Source organism: Pollachius pollachius (assembly GCF_949987615.1).
Source record: "Pollachius pollachius genome assembly, chromosome: 9".
Classification (NCBI taxonomy): Eukaryota; Metazoa; Chordata; class Actinopteri; order Gadiformes; family Gadidae; genus Pollachius; species Pollachius pollachius.
This window is the reverse complement of record NC_136942.1, coordinates 12,684,244-12,704,216: the sequence shown is the minus strand read 5'-3', so window position 1 is coordinate 12,704,216 and position 19,973 is coordinate 12,684,244. Positions and strand designations below refer to the sequence as shown.

The following is a 19,973-nucleotide window of genomic DNA, read 5'->3' as shown; positions in this document are numbered from 1 at the left end:
CCTGGACTGCTTTTCACACCATTGACCAAGAGCTTTCCAGGGTTGTTTATATCCGTGCGAGACCCTTGAGTCTCGGACATCTTGAGCAGCCGAGAGCTTCTCTCTGTGTCCCTCCTCCTTAAAGAGGCGGAGCGCGATGAGCTTCCCTCCTTGGTGCTCTGCTTCACCGGGGTAGTGGACCTCTTCCTTCCCTCCCCCTTCCGAGCAGGAGAGGCTGACTTGGGTTTGCTCTTCCTGAGGACCTTGGTCGTCTTGTGCTCTTTCTTGAGGGGTTTCTCCGTGCTGATGTGGTCCTTGAGAAGGGCCTCAGGGTCCACCATGCAGACATCTGGACGTGGAGGGTCCGGGGAGGGGTCCTTCATGGGTGCAGGAAGAGGGTCCTGTGTCTTCTGGGCCGACCGAGGGGAAGGGGGTTGATGGCCCCCTCCAGCTCCGGAGGCGGACGTTTTGTCCACAGGTAGATGTTCTGCATCCTCGTCCGAGTCCAAGTTCCCCTCTGCTGTGATGGATGGGCACTCCTCTGTCTCCGGGGGAACGTCTGAGTCAGACTGCGAGGGCAGCGATTCGCTCGCGCTGGTCGGAGGCGTTTCCTCCCCGGCTAGCGTCGCGGCCAACCCAGACGACATGGTCCCTGGCAACGGGTGTGTCCCTGGTCCAATTTCTCCACTGGGAGTCTGAGCGTGGTGGCGCCTCTGCTTGTGAGATCGCCTTTTTACAGAGTGCTGCTCGCGATCGTCTTCATCCCCCTCTTGGGAACAATCACTTTTTTTGTCCTCCTCAGTTTCGTCACTGGACAGCTGGTGGAGGTTGGGGTTAATGAACGAGGGAGAGAGCTCCCCCTTTCGGTGGGCATACTCACACGAAGAGGATCCGGGAGGAGAGAAGGAGGACGATGGTTCTCCTGCAAACAGGTCAGAGGGCCGGTCAGATTGGATGCCCTCAGCGCCAGATGTCTCTATTTGTTGTGCAACCTTAGTGGAAGATGAAGAGGAGCTGTGTAGAGTGGACATCCACTCCATTGGTTCCAGTGTCTCTTCGTCGTCGTCCCCATAACCCGGAGGAGGGGCAGTTGGGAAGCTTTCGGGCTTCTGCAGCATCTCCCAGTCAGATAAGCTACTTTTTCTCCTAAGGGCTAGCTTCTCAAGTGGCATGGCTAACGTGGTAACCTCCGGGTCTTCTTTCTTGCAACTTTCTGCTTTGGAGTCAGCAGTATCTTTACTGTCCTCTACTTTGCTACCTTTACTTGTTTGGCCATCTAATACATGTTCACTTTGCTTCTCATCAATTTCGGTGTTTTCTTTGACTTCATCTTTCTCTGTGGCCCCTTGTAAGAGTTTAATCTGTCCAATGCCGGACCCTCTTGAACCTGAGCCCTCTTGAGGCTCTGCGATGAGGGTCTGGTGTTGCTGTCCCTCATTTGTTTTGGTCAGGTCCTGTGTGTCACATGGAGTTTTGATGTCTCCATAATATGGTTCATTGGGGCTTACAGAGGTTGTCTGTTCAGTTGTTAACATAGATGAGATTACAGTGACTGTCTTTGTCTCTGTAGTAATTCCTTCTATTGCATATGATTCAGTGAGAGAAGACGGTGCATCTTGCCCAGTTACTGTCGTTTTTAGACATTCAATAGGACAGGGTTGAGCTACAACCTCCATTTCAAATGCGTGGGATTCCATTTTTGCGGATGGACCTAGGCACAATGTGTCCGAAGATTCAGCCCTTTGTATCAGGGAAACATCAACAAGGGCTCCTGATATAGATAGATCCCCTGGTGGTTTGTCTGGTTGAGTACTTTGTAGAGGTGGCACAGATGCTATGATTTTTGGTTCTAAGGCATCAGTGCTCTCTTTGCTGACTGAATCTGTCTCATTGGAAGCAGTCAACCCCTCTGGAACACTGGATGCAGTTGTAGGAGACTTCTGAACCACTTCCATGTACCCATCTCTATGGGCTTCGCCAGAAGGCATCTCCTCCTTAATTAAAGTAGCACCAGACTCTTCAGAAGGACCAGAACTTGTCATTGACTTATCTAATGTAATCTCCTCACCGAGGATTCGACTAGAAGAAACAGAAGCGGCGGCTGTTGAAGAGTAACTATGTGATGTAGAGGAGAATGTGGAAGAGGAGTATGTTATAGTTGTAAAAGTGCTTGCAGATGAGGCAGATTCCCTGTGTGTCTCTGTTCTGTCTGCATTTTCATCTGAACTCGGTGACAGTCTTTGGACTTCATCTCCCTGGTTTTCCTCACTTGATTGCAATACAAGGGAGGACTCCGAGGGCTTCCTAGCTTCTTCTCTGTCCTTCACTTCAACTTGATGATCTTTACTGTAGGAATGATCAGATGGTTTGCACTGGCCAAGAACAGCATAGCTTTCTTGAAGAACAGGGGAGGCACTAACTGGAGACTTTGGTGACGACCCTTTACTGTCTGTTAGAACAGTGCTGGTTGTCAAACCACTTCCAGACATTTGCTCACTGGGGTCTTCTTTCGTCAGGAAGCATACTTCTGGTAATTGAGATTCCTTGGCTGATTTTGACTCAAGCACTTGAGAGGCAAGAGTTTCCTCAGCTGTACTCACTTGTTTGACAGAGACAGGCTGAGGATCACACTGAAAGTCTGTATCTTCTACGTTCTCACTTGCAAGCGCTGTAGCAGTAGATTCCTCTGTAGTTTTGAGCGGACTTAGTGATAAAGGAGTTACTTTGTCTTTATCGTCTTTCATGGTTTCAGAAAGCTTTAAGATGGTGGGGTCATGTGTTGCTGTCTGGAGTTCTGGTGTGGGGGTCTCTATTTGCATATCTTCCTCCTTTGTTTCAGTAGGTTTGGAAGTAGCTGTGGTTATATATGGTTCATTTTTTAAAGACATCGAAGATAATTCCGAAATTGGAGCTAAGCATTCATTGGTGTCACCAACTCTGGAAGTAGAAGCATCCTCAGCAGCATTACTGCTGACCTTTTCCCCAGCTGAAGGGATACGTTGAGTCTGCCTTACTCCAGTTGAGTCTTCTTTCTGTGTGTCAGCATCATCAGAAGCGAGCCTGCAAATTTCTTTCTCAGATTTCTCTTTAGCCCCTTTCTCGATATCTGCATCACTGGCAACCTCTCCATCTTCTTCTTCCTCCCCTTCGTCCTCCTCATCCTCCTCCTCATCATCATCAAAATCTTCTCCTTCCACGAGCAACCTCTTGTCTATGCCACTATCAAACCTTTCTTTCCTCTCTGAAAAGTCCTGCATGCCAGAAGTGCCAACTTGACCCCGGTCAGATGTGAGGACATTGTCATCTATTTGAGGGCCCATGAAAGAGGCACCAGCAGCAACACTTGAAAAGTTTGCAGTGTCCTCTGTCTCACCCGGTGATATTCGCTGAGGTAAAATGTCTTTCTCTGCTGGAGAGTATCGGCCTGAAGGAGATCCTTCTTCTTCAGTATCAGATGATTTATTTTTCTCTTTTGATGACTCTGCAGTTGCATGTTCCCTCCCTTTTTCTGTTGTTTCCTTCTCAGTGAATTTTTCCAAAGGCAAGATGGCTGTTGGTACTTGGTGACCAGGGGTGGATTGGCTCCATAAGGATGAGGATGTTTCTTCTCTGAGTGATTGCTCTGCTAAACTGACAGAAACACTGTCCCTTTCCCTCTCTCCAACGGAACTTGTTTGGGTGACTGAAGCAGGGATTTCCTCTACCCCATCCTTCTCTTTCTCAGATTTCTCTGGTTTGTCCTCTTTGAGGTTGAAGGCACAGGTGCGATACTCGGCAGCCTGGGCCATTTTGTTGTCCTGAATATCTGTTGGCGAGAAGCTCCTCTCAACAAAAGGTGTGGCTGGTCTTTCTTCTCTTTCACTCTCTTCTTCTTGACCCTTTTCTCTGTCTTCATAGATTGGAGAGGCACTCTGACTGTGGTGGCTACTTCTTTCGCTCTCCGTAAGGGACACTGGGCTGTAGTCAACCCTACTAAAAGACAGTGGTTCGTCTTTGCATTGGTCGTCAAGAAGGGACACGGTTCTACTGCACTCTGCCTCGCTGGCTCTCCTGTTGTCATCAATGCCAAAGTCAGAGGGTGGAGCAAAAATTGGGGAAACATCACCTTCTCTCCTGGAGTCCTGGTCTCTGAGGACAGGCTTTTCATATGGATCATACTTAGAGACACTGAACTCTTGCTTTTCCACTGGTTGGCTCTCGCTTACTCCTTCGGTCCCTAGGTTTATTTTATCAATGCTCTCAGCTCCGACCGCACCTGCCTGTTCAAGGACATCTGACACGCTCTCAGAGTCTTTATCCAACACAAAATAAGAACAAGGTTGCGGTAATCCAGGGGATGCAACCTCTCGCTCTCCTTCCATTTCCCTCTCTGCCTCCTTTTCTGGTTTTTCCTGCTCGTTTGAAATGTCGTCTTTTGGCTTTTTGTCAAGAATCTGATCAGGAGCTTGGTTCTCAGTTTGGGGATGCTTATCCTCATTGACCTTGCTTTCAGTGGTAATAAGTGCTAAGTTCTTGGGTTGGCTGTCAGTGCTAGATAATGCTGATGGAATGGGCCTGCTTTCTGTCGATTGGGAGTCTGTTATTGGTATATCTTTAGAGCTGGGGACAGAACAATCCCCTTCTTGCCTTGAAATGACAACGCTTGAGGTTGGTTCCTCTTCTGATGTAACTGCACTTGCTTGCATGGTAAGTGGTGCAGGGCTGACTTCAGTCTCCATATCTTTATTTGGTTCTGGTGCATGTTTTAGCTCTTTCCCAAACTCTTTGATATCTTCATCAACAGAGGGTTCCTGCATTGTCAGTGTAGGTATAGTCACTGCAGTCTTTAAAGGTATGGTGTCGTGCATTTTCTCACTTGCCACTTTCTGTGATGTTTCAAATGAGAGCGGTTCAGCAGAGATGTCATGCTCAGATTGTTTTTGCTCTACTGACAAAGGTCTAGAACCTGCCCCACCCATGCAAATGACTTCTTCCTCTTCATCCTCTCTGTCTTCATCAGAAGACTGGACCACGAATGCAGGCTTGGATAGTATCCCTGGTTGATCAGGTGCTGCACATTTTATGGTCTTGTCCTTCTCTTGTACCTCTTCTTTCTCCCACTTTTCCTCTTTGGTGCAGTCAACTTCACGTGGGTCATACGTTTCTATGTCCACCGCAGCCTCAGAGGCGATGTTATCTTTTCCTTGGCAAACAGATGTTTCTCCTTCATCTATGTTAGGATCCTCCTTCCTAACTCTGCCACCTTCTGCTTCATATGTGTATTCCTTTTCATGCTCTTTCTCCATTTTTTGTTCTTTAGTCAGCTCAGCCACATGAGTATCGTCTTTTTCTTTTTCCTTCTGTTCATCCTCAGTGGTGATATCCTTTGCTTCCTTATCTTGCAAAGCCTCTTCTTTGTGGCTCCTGTGGGCTGCAGCATGAGTTTCATATACCTCTCTCTTCTGACCCTGAGTTAATGCAGCTGTATCTTCAAATGTTTGCTCTGACTTTGGTGGAGAGGAGGCTAGAGAATCAGTCTTTAGAGGTCTTTCCTCCTTAGCTCCCTTTTCTTCTGAAACAAATGAATCCTTTTTCTCATCAGATTGGGGTGCAGCGTCTTTTAGCTCAGTTTGAGAAAAATCAGAGGGAGAATGCATCTCTAGGCCTGCCTCTCCTCCTGAATGTGACTCTTTACCGTCGTCTGTGGAATCAGATGTCTGCTTTACTAGAATTTTATCTGTCACAATAGTAGCTTGGGCAAATATTTCTCTCTCTTGTCCCTCATCCTTTTGTATATGTTTTTCTTCTACTTCTTCGACAATAGCTTTAACATTTTCGGTGGTTGAACTAGAAGAAATGTCACTTGTTTTTAACTCTGCTGTGCTCTCCTCTTCATCCTCTTTTTCTTTGAGCTCAATGGCTTCCTGTTGTGTTGCTACAGCCTCCTGCATTATGGGTTTGATATCAGAACTATCTACTTTATTTATGTTTAATTCTTCATCCTTAACAGACAGAGCTTCTTTTCCCTTGTCTTTGTCCTCTATGAGCAGTTTCACATCTGTTTTCTCTTTATCTGGACTGGCATCTTTCTCATCCTCTTTGCCGAGTACGATATGAGAGAAAACATCTTTACTTTCCTTCTCCTTGATGGAGGATATTGTTGAAATGTCTGGTGAAATGCCCTTTTCCTCTTCCTTTATTGGTTTAACTGTGGAAGTTTCCCCACTAGTCATTGATGACTCCTTTTCTTCTTCCACAGCTGAAGCAACACACATGGCTTCTGTCTTAGTTTCTTTCTCACTCTCTGGCTGAATAGTGTGCTCTGTATCTGAAGTACTGGCTTGCACGTTTTCATTGGATGGTGTTGTAGCATTTAAATCCTCTGTATTTGCTTCATTATCATCATCTCCTGTTAAATTAGGATGTTTAACAGTAGTGGTAGGATCAGTAATGATCTCATCTCTAAATTCCTGTTTGGAATCCATGGTAGGTGATTTGAAGCCACAAGTTGTATCCACATTCAGATTGAAACCCTCGACCATCTCTGGAGGTATGACTGGAACACTATCCGTTTTACTATTCTCTTGATCTTTGTCCTCTTTTGTAGATGGTTTAATAAGAATATCATCATCCATGACCAGTTTTTGTTCGACTATGGCTGGTTCAGCAGCACAGCTATCACTCTTGCTGAAAGCCTCCCCATCCTTTTCTGTAGAAATAATAGTAGAAGTATCAATGCCTTGGTCCTTTTCTTCTGTGACCAATTTAACAGTAGAAGACTTATCTTTACTGTTTTCCTCAATGATGACTGATTTAGAGGAAAGGCTTTCCTCTTCGGCTGTAACTAAAGTGTCGGGTATGAGTGTAGGTTTGATGATAGAAGTATCATCTTTATCCTTTTCCTGGTCCTTCTTATCGTCAGTTGTTAGTTTGACATCAGAGGCCTCATCCTTATTTTCCTTTCTTTCCTCTGTTATGTTTGTTTTGTTGGGTGTTTCATCCTCTTTGGAAATGGGAACCTCTGTGGAAAGGGGAACATCCAATGTATCACCTAATTTCATCGCTTTGTCTTCCTCCTGGTTGTCAAATGTTTCTGCATCCTTTTCCATCTGCTTTCCCTCCATATTGTTTATTGGTTTAATATCAGACGTGTCAGTGATGGCTGCCTCCTTTTTCTCCTCCTCTATGACTGGTACAGCAGCAGGTTTAATGTCTGTTTCTTTCTCCTTGAGCTCCTCTTGAACTGGTTTAAGATCAGGTGTTTGGTCTTTTTCCATCCAATGTTTATCTTCGATGGGTTGAACATTTGAATTACCATCCCTATCTGCTTCTTTTTTGTCCTCTCTCTCTTCGATGTGTTGAATATCAGACACATTGTCTTCTTTTGTGTCTCTCTCCTGTACCTCATCTTTAAGACATGTCGTCTCAGCAGTAGGCTCCTTTTCAATCCCAGCCTTTTTAATATCAATCCCAGTTTTAATGGGTTCAACATCCAAACAATCATCCTGTTCCTTTTGTGCTTCTTTGGCAAGCCCAATGTCTTCTAAATCTTTTTCTTTCCTCTCATCTTTAATCGGTTTGATCTCAAAACTCTCTTCTGGTATGTTATATGTCTGTTTTTTGTCATCCTCAATTTCCTCCACATTGCATGTTTTATGATCGGCTATCTTTTTCTCTTGTTCTTCATGAATGACCTTTATGACAGATTGAGCATCCTCTTCATCATGATGCTTATCATCAGCCTTATCAGCAACTGGAGGTTGACCTGGAACAGCCACTATAGGTCCAATGTGGTGAGGTTCTCTTTCCGTTTCAATCTCATCTTGTGTGGGCAGTTGTTCACTCAGAAGTACTTCAGTGGTAGAATCCTTTACTAACAGGGCAGCATCAGCTTTCTCTGTTATTGCTGCAGCAGTAGGATAAATTTTCTCTTCCAGCTTGTCTTTATCTTTTGACAATTGGGAAATTGTTTTCTCTGGCTCGTTGATCTCTGCAACCTCTTTGGAGACCTCAAACGATTTATCTAGCGTTGGTGACAACCCTTCTGACTTTTTTGGGCCTGCTTGTTCTATTTCTACCGTGTGTGTCTTTACTTCTATGTCTGTATTATCTTTCTTTGCAGCAGGGTCCTCAACCTTGATGACAACATCAGGAATATGTTCTTGTGTTTGCGACTCTTGCTCAGGGAAGGATCTGACTGGTGAGTGGCGTAGTGGAGAATGAGCTGGACTTTGGGGGCCAGAGTGTGGTGGTGAAGCCATCTTCACAGTGCTGTCGTCTGGACTAAAGCAGCGCTCCTCACTCTCTGAAGTTATAGAACCTGATCCAAATGGCCTTGTGGGCACAACAGAGGAAACTTCCTTGGCAGCAATTGCATGCACACATTCGTCTTCTACTGGTGGGTGCACGGGTTTGCTATCAACTGTTTTTGAACTTAAATCACGGGTGGGTTCAATGCGTGTTTCTTTGTCCTTCAATAGTTGTGGGCGGGCATAGCTCTCTTGAAGTTTTTCAAGTGACATGTCAATGTTGGGAGTCTGGTCTTCTTCCTCCTCATCCTCTTCTTCCTCACTATGAGCTTCAGTAACTTCAGCATCTGTGCTTACTCCAGAGAAACCACGGTTTGCGTCGTCAGATGGAGACTTGTAGCACTTGTCATCCTCCAAAGAGGATATTGGTGACACAGCCCCAGCAGAGTATGGGACGTTCCTGGCTTCCTGGTTTGCCTCAGTCGGATTTGGCAGGGAAACACTTTTCACAGTATCCATTTCTAAAGAGCTTTTACATATTTCTTCAATTTGTGGTGCTACGGCCGGCGCCAGGTCTTCGGCAATAGAGGTTGGCAGTGAGGATATTTTGTCATACTCTGTAATCGAGGTCGCAGAGGAAACATGCTCTTCTTCTGCCAATGGAGCAGCAATGATGTTGGTATACGCAGACACCTGCTCCTGTATACCAGGCATAAAACCTTTATCTGACACGGCAGCAGCTTGTATCTCTTTCATTCCATGAATATTTACAAAGGAGCCAGTCTGGTCTGGAACAGAGATGTCATAGGTACCCACATCATACTGAAGGTGTGGTATTCTGTCCTCTGCCTCCTCATGAATCTCCTCATCAGAGATGGTCTGCTCTGTCTCAGAGTACCCGGGAATAGTCTCATCTTGAATGTAGGAAATAGGTTCTGCAGCAGGAATATTATCATCTTGAATGTAGGCAGCAGCGACACCAGCCTCTTGAGCCACTGAGGTTATCGGAGCTGTGGCTCCATCAACATGTGACAGGTATCCTTCCTCATCGTCATCCTCTTTGGCTGAAGCTCCAAACTCGGTTGCCTTGTGTTGTTCAACCACCTGGCTGATGTGGTCCAATTCCGTATCTTCAGGTTTGTCCTTGATCTCCTCGTCTGCTATTACATCCAAGTCTTCTACCTCCTCTAACTCTGCCTTTTCAATAGCTTCATCTTCTGCCTCCTCTTCCTCCTCCTTGGAATGAGCCAGTTTGAAGTCTTCTTTTTCCAACATAGTAGAAAGCTTTGCTTTCTCCATTTCTTCTACTTCGTGCTTCCTATCAAGGCTATCATCTTCTTCTTCTCCTATGCCCATGTCTTCCTCTTCCTCTGCTGCTTCCCTTTGAGCAGTTGGGGAATCTCCCTCTTCCTCCTCCTCCTCCTCCACCTCATCATCAATGGCTGCTCCTTCATCCTCAAACTTTTCAGCCTCTAATTCTTCCTCTCTCACTTGGTTTAATTGTTTATCTTCAACTCCAGCATCAGCCTCTGCCTTTACTTCTGAGGCCAATACCTTTTCAGAAGACAAGGTGCTAGGTAGAATTTCCGATTTGGTTTCTTGTGCTGTTGGCTCCTCTGCAACTTCAGCAATTTCAAGTTGTTCTGAGGATACTGTTCCAGTTTGCTTTAGATCTTCAAAAGCCTTGGTAAGATCTTCTGGGCTGGATGAGGCAGACAGGCCTTCAGTAGTTCCATTCTGTAGTGTCGTAGGCTGTTCAGTTTCTGCGACTGGTTTTTCCACTGGTTTAGGTTCAGCAGGCTGTGCCTTGGTTGCTTTGACTTTGCCAGTCTTGGCTTTACTTGAAACTTTAGCTTTGTGCAAGGTCTTCCTGACCTCTGGTGTCAGAGGTTTTAGGTCAGGCTTTGTAATCTTTCTCAGCTCGGGCTTAGATGCGTCTTTCTTCTTAGCATCTTTAATCTTTCCGTCCTTCTTTTCATCTTTTTTCAGGGGGTCATCCTTTTTTACTTTCTTGATCTCTTTCTTTTCCTTGTCCTTTTTTTCATCCATTTTCAATGTCCTTTCCTTTGAGTGCTTCTTTAAGGATTTCTCCTTTAACAGCTTCTTCTTCTCTGGTACCTCAGACTTTGATTTCAAAGTTTTGGGCTTTTTCTCCTCTTTTTTCTCTTCCTTATTGTCCTTTACAGAATCAGTCTTCACCTCTGCGGCAGCTGGAACTTCATCTTCTCCATCCGTTTCTTTCGTGGAGGGTTTTGCCGTAGTTTTGGGAGAGGCTTTGAGACTCTCTTTGCTGTCTGTTCTTTGCTTCAGCTTGCTCTGTTTTATGACAGGTGGTGGAGTCCCTGAAGCGATGTCCTTCTGTGTCGCTACTGGATAACGCAGGAAATCAAGGTGCTTTAATTTCTCTAGGCCTTCCAGAATCTTGTTTTGGGGTGCATTTCCAGGAAAGAGCACCCTAACAATCTTTTCAGATGGGTTGGCAGGGAGCCAAACAACTAAGGCTGTGACTGATGTCAGATAGGGCACAGATATTTCCCCCTCTTTGCCATTAGAGAGCAAGATACCAGTCTTTGCCTTACTGTTACCAGCCCATTTCTGCATTAGAAACTGCATCTCTTTACTATCTTTTACAGGGTTCAGAACATACATGTCTAACTTGCCCACTCCCATTTTGTGGAACAAGGTGATGGGTTCAATGGTGTTGCTGACCACTCTGCAAAGAGGTTCTGGCTTCACTCCCAGTTTATTCAGATATTGTAATGTAAGTGAGGCTTCTTCGATGCTGCGCTTGACCTTGAGATTTGATTCAGCCATGCGTAGCTTCTCTGGTACATTGAAGAACACAACGCCAAGTTCTGGCGAGATCAGGTTCTTCATCCACTCACTGTAATTGGTCGAACCTTGGGACTGCTCCTCTTCCATCTCTGCTACTTTGCGCTGAAGGAGTCCATTGATGCCTGGTAGATTGTCAGCTCCAATGTGTGTGAGTAGTATCGAGTCAATGCGGTCCAAGTGACGGACGAGCTTCCAGAAGCATGATCTGCGATCCGAGCCTCCGTCCACCAATATGTTGAATCCATTCACAGCAAAGAGGGCGGAATCTCCCCTCCCTCCGGGAAAAATGTAACAACATGGCTTGGAAAGTTTCAGGAAGCCTCCAGAGGTGGGCGGCTCCAAGAGGTCAAACGGCGAGGGGACGTCCACAGTCTCAGAGATGTACTCTGTGAACTCGGACACGCCCTCCATTTTGGGCAGCACAGGCTCAGGGTTCACTCTGTATTGTAGAAAGTCCTGGAGATGTTTCTGTTGTCCCAAGGAGCTCCAGCCCACCTCCCCACGACTGGACACAGTTAGTGTAGCCGGCTGCTTGGGTGCTACTGTGCCCAGTAAATCACTGACCTGCAGGAGGGAGATATTTCAATGTGTGCTGGTTAGCTATGGTATAAGATGAAAGGAAATATAAATGGAAAAGGGAAAACTTTATGGTCTATTTTTTGCATGCAAAAGGTAAACATTTGTCTTTGCTTGCAGGTGCTAAAATCTGCTACCAAAAAAGGGTACATTAAAAACACGAGGCATCACATCCAGACAGGACTCATTAAAACTTATTACTAGGTACTCAATGTTGATTCAGGGTTAAATTAGTAGGCATAAAATACTGTGTCCTGGTTTTCAGGCCACCTTCAAAAAGTATCTGACCTTACTGAATAAGATATTTAATGGTAAAAGGGACAACAGCACAGGAATCAGGGTTTAGTATAGGTGATACTTTACCTTTGCCCTGAGGGCAGTAGCTGAAAGTGGTGGTTTAAGGGCTGCATCTAGATTTTGTCACTTAAGTGTGGCAAGTTTGTATACTGCCCGTGTGTGTACTATTTCTATATACTATTTTGTGGCGTATCTAATAGAATAAAGTAAGTTTTGATAAAAACATAAGGAAAAATGGACAATATAGGTCATAGTCAAAGTTGAGTTTAGTTTGTACATGGCATCAAAAGGCTCTTTGCCAAAGAAAATAAAAATTCTCACTGTAGTAATGAGACATTTCTAACATTTGATAATGGCGTGTGCTGTTATTAAATCCACTATTATTACAATGACATTTTTCCACTAGTACATAGAGGTGATACATGTATCATACCCGAGGGTCAGTAAGGAGTTGTGAAAAGGTCTGGTAGGTGAAGAGCCCGGTTTGAAGGAGAAGGTCACCGTGATCTGAGCTCTGGCCGCTCAGGACCAGGAGCTTATGTCCTGCTGAGTCTGTGACCAGAGACTGGATCTGGGATGACAGGCAGAGGAAAGAGAAATAAGAGAAAGGAAGGAAATTAAAGTGCTAAAACAAATTGCAGGTGACTTGCTATATACAAATGGAATTTCAGGTTTAAACATGATATTAGTTACACAATGTGTGTTCAAATTGTAAGCGATGAAATCCAAAAACGAAATATGTCGGAATAGATTTTCGCCTGAGACAGAATGAGAGCGTTCTAAAATAAACATCCATTTGGAGAAGACAACCGCCCTTACCTCTGATGTAACCGTCTCTTCTGACGGGTTGACCAGTACAACCGTCTCTAGGACATCACTTCTGTGGTATAGGGTCCTCTGCCCTGTGGGACAATATTTAACAGAACACAATGTTATGGCAGAGACAAATGTATGTAGACAACTTTATACAGATATTGAATTAATTTGTCACTTTTCCATTTCTGTTTACAATTCTAAATTAATGTATTATTACTATTTCAATTTAGGTGAATCATTAAAGAGGCAGTGAACCAAAACCGTTTTGTTTTTGGTTTTAAATGTGGAAATTTATCTTATACGATTGTCAACATAGTTATCTATGCCATTTTATTACTATTACTGAAATAACTGACTGCTGCATCCGAGAGAAAGCTTTTCAGACACTTTACTATAATAATGCCATGTGTGTGTGGATGGTGAAGCTCTGTCTGATCCGCGGTTTATTTAATACCACGTCCAGGTGAGGGTTTGGACTATAGGCATCCGGGAAGCCTAACTATCTCACGGACAGAACGCCACCTGCATTTGCACAAACTTTCACATAGTGTTTTCGGGAGGATGGCAAAACATAGGATTTTACCCCTTTTTTATCTAAATTGGGGATCTATTTCAGTTACAATGATAAAATAAAACAAATGACCACGTTAAAACAAAAATAATGGCTCTTGAGTCATATGCCACCTGAAGTATGCAATTTCCGGTGGCAACTATCGTGGTGGCCTATTTGTCTACAGACTTATACGTATTTATTAGGTCATATGAGCTCAGCTTCTTCTTATTATAATTATTATTAATTACTTGTAAGAATGGGAACTGAGCTGCAAGAGCCGATTGGAGTAAGATTCCCTTGCATCCCGGGCAAATTAGGTCATCCAAGGTTTTCCCTTGTACTCTATTGCATGTTGTATTTGCAACGTGAATCCTAAAAAGTATAATAAATTAAGAATATTTATAAAGCTTGAGGCTGAGCAGGTTTCCTTCAAGAGACACCATATTTGCTTTATCACACATTTACAAACGACACAATGCAATTCAGAGACAATACATTTAAATACATTTAAAGACTACAATGAACCAGCATTTACTAAAATAACAAGTGAAAACTATACGGCAAAACAACAACAAATACACCACTCGATCAATTTGTGAGCCCTTTCAAAACACATGAATTCTGTTTGCTGAACAATATGAGTCGATGTATGACATCAAGAGAGCATGCACAGCAAAGGACGGAGGAGGAGCGTATCCCACTGAGACTCTCACCCCCTGTCTCCCCCCCCCCCCCCCCCATCTGCTTTATCAGGTGAAAGAGAGAAAGGCACTGCATTAGAATCTGTCTCCCTCTGGGGGCCTGTGGGGGAGGGGGGGGAGCGCTAGCTGACACTGGTACAATGTGATACTATGACAACAAAGCCCCTTCTTCAGTCATTCTGAAGCTGCTGTTCTCCCAAACATCCCAACACACACACATCCCAATGAGATGGCTGATGCCCTGTTCTGCAGACACCATAGTTGTGTGCTGCTGTGAGTGTACAGTTGATGGAATAGGAATTCAGGTGGGAAACATTGACACCAGGATAGCCTCTAGTGCTCAGCATTATCACTGTATCCATTCAACGCAAGGTCAATGACTTTGTGTTGCATTCAAAGGGAAGGACAGAGTTACAAACAAGCATATATGCATTGAGGCCTATACTTAAAGTACTTCCACATTGTATAACTTTCAACAACATATAATCGATTTGTAGTAGGCTTTTAGCAGGAATTACCCTCTGTTGATGTCATGCCATGCTGCTTGCAATGAACCAGTCATAGGATCAACAACTCTACATCACACAGAGTGAGTGTAAATAGCACAAGAACAAACAGCTCTTCTTGAACAACGGCAGAGTGATTACTGTAAGGAACTGCTGGGAAGACACATGGCTGATCCGCACCCCCTGGTACACAAGTGGTGCTGTGTGTATTATAAAGAGCAAAAGCACAAATAAAGAGAATCTTATTGAAAGGTACAAACTACGACAGTAGCACGACGGCGCCACACACCATCTGCTGGGAGATTAACTCTGAGAAGGCCTCATCATGCAGGCTAAAACATTGTTTCCCATCTTCACAATATAACTTATATTTTTCAGCTAGGCAAACACTCATCATTATTATATTTCTTCTTTCTTTTCCAGACGCCATCATCCATGTCACAGTGTCATCCCCACTGAATGCACTGAGAATCCAGGATTTACGTATAGCATAATGAGACTCATTAGTCTCATTAGGGCTTACATTTTGCATTTTTCTCTCATAAAATACTTCCCTTATCTGTGGACAGTTGAGATATCTGGCAAGTAAAAACATATTAAAGAGAACTTAAGCTGCTAAGTACATCAGTTCTACCACATCACCTAAGGCTGTGCTTCTGATCCTCATGTTCTACAGAGCCCAGTGCTGCACTTGCATTATTAGATCACTGCTGACGGATTCTGGTGGTGGATGCAAAGCCTTCAACTCAGCAAGACAGCTCTAATATTAACTGAGGTTGTAGGGTCATTTTTTGAAAACTTGAACTACCTCTGAACTTAAAGTACATGTATCTCTAACCCCAGCATAGACCGGTTCGTCAGATCGGTGGACATTGAACATCACAAACACCTCGGTCCCTTTCAACCCACGGACATCGCTGTCTCATGTTTGATTCGCGGCTCCAGAGAAAGGACTTTCACACAAAACACACCCGACGCGCTTTGCTTCAGCCTTTTTCACTGACCCGCTTGATATAAATATCTGTGTCTGAACTCCCAAAAGCGGAACACTTGTTAAAAGAGACAGCTTAATGGTGTGCCCATCCACCCAGGCACAGCCACTGCACTGCTCCAGATACTGCTCCACATTTAGCACACCTTGGGGAGTGGGAGGAAAGTTCAAGGAACTCAAAGACAACAGGTCCAATAAAGACCTGACATGTCGTTGCTATTCTATATTCGAGAAAAATAAAGATAATGTACACAGTTCTTGAAATATACGACAATGTTTGGCCTTAGGCACTGCTTGGGGTCGATTCCCCTTAATCTTCAACCGGAAAGGTTATAATATGCGTGATGTTACTTTGACTACATAACTGTATAATTATATGATATGGGATGATATTATAGTGCATAAAACAAATCTGAAATGGATGTCAGGACCCCGGAATGCACCAGCCTTACAGCCAAACTCATGACTTTAGGTCCAAAATATTTGGGAATAGCTGATACACCATTCTGAATATAAAATGCCTGCATGAAGAAATATCTATGAAGACAAGCCAAAGGTAGGAGGCCAAAGCAACCAATTATATTTCCACTTCACTAAAACGTGTCTCCACAGTTGCAACAGTGCAATTATTAGGCAATTCACTTCAAATGTGCTTAGCTGACGAATGAATCCCAGAATCTCCTTATCGGCTAATAAATTAGATCTGAATTAAATGAAGAGAAAAAGCTGAACTAAATAACTTAAGCACCATCCAATTAAACATCAACATGTATTTGAATACGTAGACTAACAAATTGGAGCACACAGCAGACACCGATCGTAATCTAATGTGAATAATGTGATTTGACTGTCTGGGTTTAGTAATGAAGTGGTGGATAGTGGTCTGGAGATAGTGGAGAGACAATGCAACAATTCCAATGCCGATTTGAAGGTCCCATCTTCACTATATCATCAAAGTGATGCATCACACCAGGGAATCTGTTCCTCTGATGAAGAGACTGGAGGCCCCGTATCAATGCTGAGTCACTGCTGCTGCAATGAAGTCTGCAATGGCACGTAGATGAGACTAAAACCTACTAGTCAAAAATCAATGGGGTAACGTATCAATCAATTGTGCATTGTCCAAAGGCAGGAAGCATGTGCTAGCTTATGCATTCTTCTTGTGTCCCGTGTGGCTTTCAATGCGGGATTCTACAGATGAACTATATTATCTCTCCACTAGGCGCTCCTTGTTGTTAGGGGTCACTCAAGCTCCTGCTCCTAATCCCTTTCCTGTGATTTGGCAGTGATGAATCATTCTGCTAGCTGATCCAGTTAAAGTGCCTATGCTAATTACTGCTGCTGCAGGCGAGGTCGAGGAGCTAATGCTAGGAACAGGGCTTGGATTTGAAACAATCACACTATTTATCAGCCTTTCATTCCATACATAATATGAACCTATCAGAAGAGGTGAAGGTGTATTGTATTTGGGATGTTGGATTATCAAATTATTATAGAGGAAAACCATTAATTTATGAACAGAAACAATGGTTAGGGGTTTTTGGCTGATTAGTTTAATTTCGGCCAGCAAAAAAAGGAAAGACCCAAGCCTACCAACTCTAACCCGTGGTTGCATTCATGGAACTACAACCAAAAATAAATGAGATAATACATACAAATAAACATAATCATTTGACTAAAATGACACATGCCTAGTAAAAGTACTGGGATGAAATGGAACATCAATCCATTGGATCCATGTTAGTTATATTACATCTCTATTTCTGGTTGATGTAGTTTAATTTCCCACACACTGGACATGTTTTGAAAAACTCCTTTGCAAAGATTTTGTTTACTTCCTTGATTGGTGCATGGGTGCGTGCAGACAGAAATAAACACACAATGCACCATGTCACTAAAGCTTGGTCTTCTTTTCAGATGCTTTTCACAAAGTAAACACATGCCTTATATTTAACTTACTCTAAGCTTAAATCTACAATTGAACAGTTGTAGATAGACAGATCGAGATAACTTGGAATTATCTGATCGAAAGCTTGTGTGTGTGTGTGTGGGTGTGTATTTGAAAGTGAGAGGGAGAGAGAGAAAGAGCAAGAGAGAGAGATGGGGAGGGGGAAAGAGGTAGGGCAGGGACAGTGAAAGTGAGAGCGAGGTAGGGAGCGAGATAAACAAGAGAGAGGGAGAGGAAGAGATAGAGAGAGAGCTAAGAAGGGACAGCTTAAGCCACTACCAGTAAAGGCTAGTCTTGGCAGAGTCTTGCCGTCTCTTAGAAAGCCGATCAAACCATGTGCCAACAATGACATCATCCCTGGCACCCCACTTCCCACCACCCTCATACCCCTCGGACCCTCTCCAAGGCTTTGAAAGGTTGGGGGACCGGGGGGGCAGTCAACTAGGCACACAAAGCACACTTCGGTCCAGCGCCCGACTCCCTACGCCTTCACACAGTCCGACAGCACAGCTGTGGTCCTCTTGCCTTCATACTGGTGATTTTTCCACGTTTTAGAGAATGCAGAAAAGGGAAAACCTGTGGCTGTGGGTGCGAGTGTGGGTATGTGTGTGTGGGGGGCGTGTGTGTGTGTCTGTGTGTGCGTGTGTTATATTCCCTCTCTCCTATGCATAATGTGTAAATCAGTACATTGCAAATACCATACAATATCATCCAATATCAGTCAGACCACCAGGGGTAGAGTGTCTTGGTCTAGTGTGTGTATTTGTAGGTATTTAAGACCCAAACCCGTCCTCGGGTGACACAGGGTCGTGAGTGGAGCAGGGATTTGCTGCCGTCTGCCATTGCACACGTTGGTAGCTAGGAAGAAGCATCTTATAGAAAGCATTTAAGTAGGATAGCCGCCTGCTGCAGAGTTCAGGTAGGACTTAGACTCTGTATGCCCCCTTGTAATCAGGAAATGTTGAACTTGTTGAACTAACTTGCTGCTTGGCTTTTTTGAAAACTCAGTAAGATATTAAGTGGAAGGTGAAATATCCATCAACAATATCAATCTATCGACATTGGGTAGTAAACTAGCATTGCAAATGAGTGTGTCCGCCCAGGTGTCCTGTTTCCATCACTGCCAATCAGAGCTGCAGCAGATAAATGCCTCTGACTACTGCAGAGTAATATGTCCCGGGAATGAATGCCTATTGTAACCTTCCACACTAAAGACTAAAGCCTAGTGTTGGTGGGGTTTTTTGTCCAGTGGGAAGGGGCTTACGAGTCCTTAATATAGTAAGGTTGTCTTTATCTAGTGAGCCCAAACAGCCTGTTCATCAAATTAACCAGTACTCAATGTCTGTATTTGTATGTTTACATTGTAAATAAAATACATTTAGATATAAAATCAGTAGTAGCATAATGTTCTACACAAAGGGCTTAGATTTAGATGACACAGTACAGTTGGCATTAAGTATATCATGTCAAAACACCAAAGGCCTGAAGTATATGAGGACACAACATGAAGGGCCAAGAGTAAATGAGTCACAACACACAGGGCCTTAAGTCTATGATGTCACAACACAAGGGTCTAAAGAATATGATGGCGCAACACCAAAGGCCTTATGTCTATGATGACACTACACAAAGGGTCTTTGGTCTATGATGGTATAGGGCTTGGGGATTTTTTCAAGTAGATTTATAAATTTTCATTTGAACTTTTCCTGCAATGGGCAATGGGTAAAAGGCAAAATCACGATTTGTAAAATTAGACTCCACAGATTTGTTTTGCCTTAAAAACCAAATGAATCTGCTTTTTCAGCTGGGATTCGGACACTATTTAGAGTGTTTTTCCACCTCAAGCGGGTGCAAAAAAGCGAGTAACCTTGGCAATAGCATTTTCATGTCATTCCTCAAGAAAAGAAAGGCATCAAATATGCAGTGACATTTATACAGTAGAAAAGGGGAGCATTGGGATTCTGCAAAAGATGTAACATATAGTTGTGTCTTTTGAGGGGTCTTTTGAGAAAAACTGAAATCAAGGTTTAAAAGAAAATTTTCCATTTGTTTGAAAAAATAAAGATTTTGTTTTTAGACCAAATTTCCCACAAAACTATGACACAACAGAGGGGTCCTTAAGTCGATGATGTCAAAAAACACAAGGGCCTTAGCATACTGATGTCATGACACACAGGGCCATACGTCTATGAGGATACAACAAAAAGGGGCCTGAATGCCTTGTTTCCACCGAGAGGTGCGGTTCGGTGCAGTACGGTTCGGTGCGGTACGGTTCGGTGCGGTACAGTTCGGTGCGGTTCGGTGCGGCTCGGAGCGGGACTGCTTGGTTACGGCGGGTTTCAAGCCGGATTGCGATAGCCGCGGCAGCTACGTAAGGAACAGGACATCGTAGCAGTGTGACAGTGTAGCCTGCTAATAAATTAAATGAAAAAGACAATGGAGGAGGTCCAAGAAAGAGGGCAAACTTTTGCAATTCTTCTTCAATAAATAAAGCTTTTGCCGTTGTCCAGAAATACCCAGAGGGTACTTTGTTTCTTTGTTTT

General features: G+C 43.9%; 1 protein-coding gene across 1 annotated transcript in view; it reads right to left on the bottom strand.

Moving 5' to 3' along the window:
• The window catches only part of LOC307080191 (uncharacterized protein), a gene marked incomplete at its 3' end in the record, with an annotated part of 36,542 nt that overhangs the window by 1,977 nt on the left and 14,592 nt on the right, over positions 1-19,973 (bottom strand). Inside the window, exons 3-8 of the mRNA XM_079742829.1 lie at positions 12,735-12,817; positions 12,349-12,486; positions 5,822-11,606; positions 3,684-5,530; positions 2,048-2,351; positions 2-1,459 (exon numbers count right to left, since the gene is read on the bottom strand). Of these exons, the coding sequence (XP_079598955.1) occupies positions 2-1,459; positions 2,048-2,351; positions 3,684-5,530; positions 5,822-11,606; positions 12,349-12,486; positions 12,735-12,817 (9,615 nt within the window). The remainder of the gene's footprint in view (position 1; positions 1,460-2,047; positions 2,352-3,683; positions 5,531-5,821; positions 11,607-12,348; positions 12,487-12,734; positions 12,818-19,973) is intronic.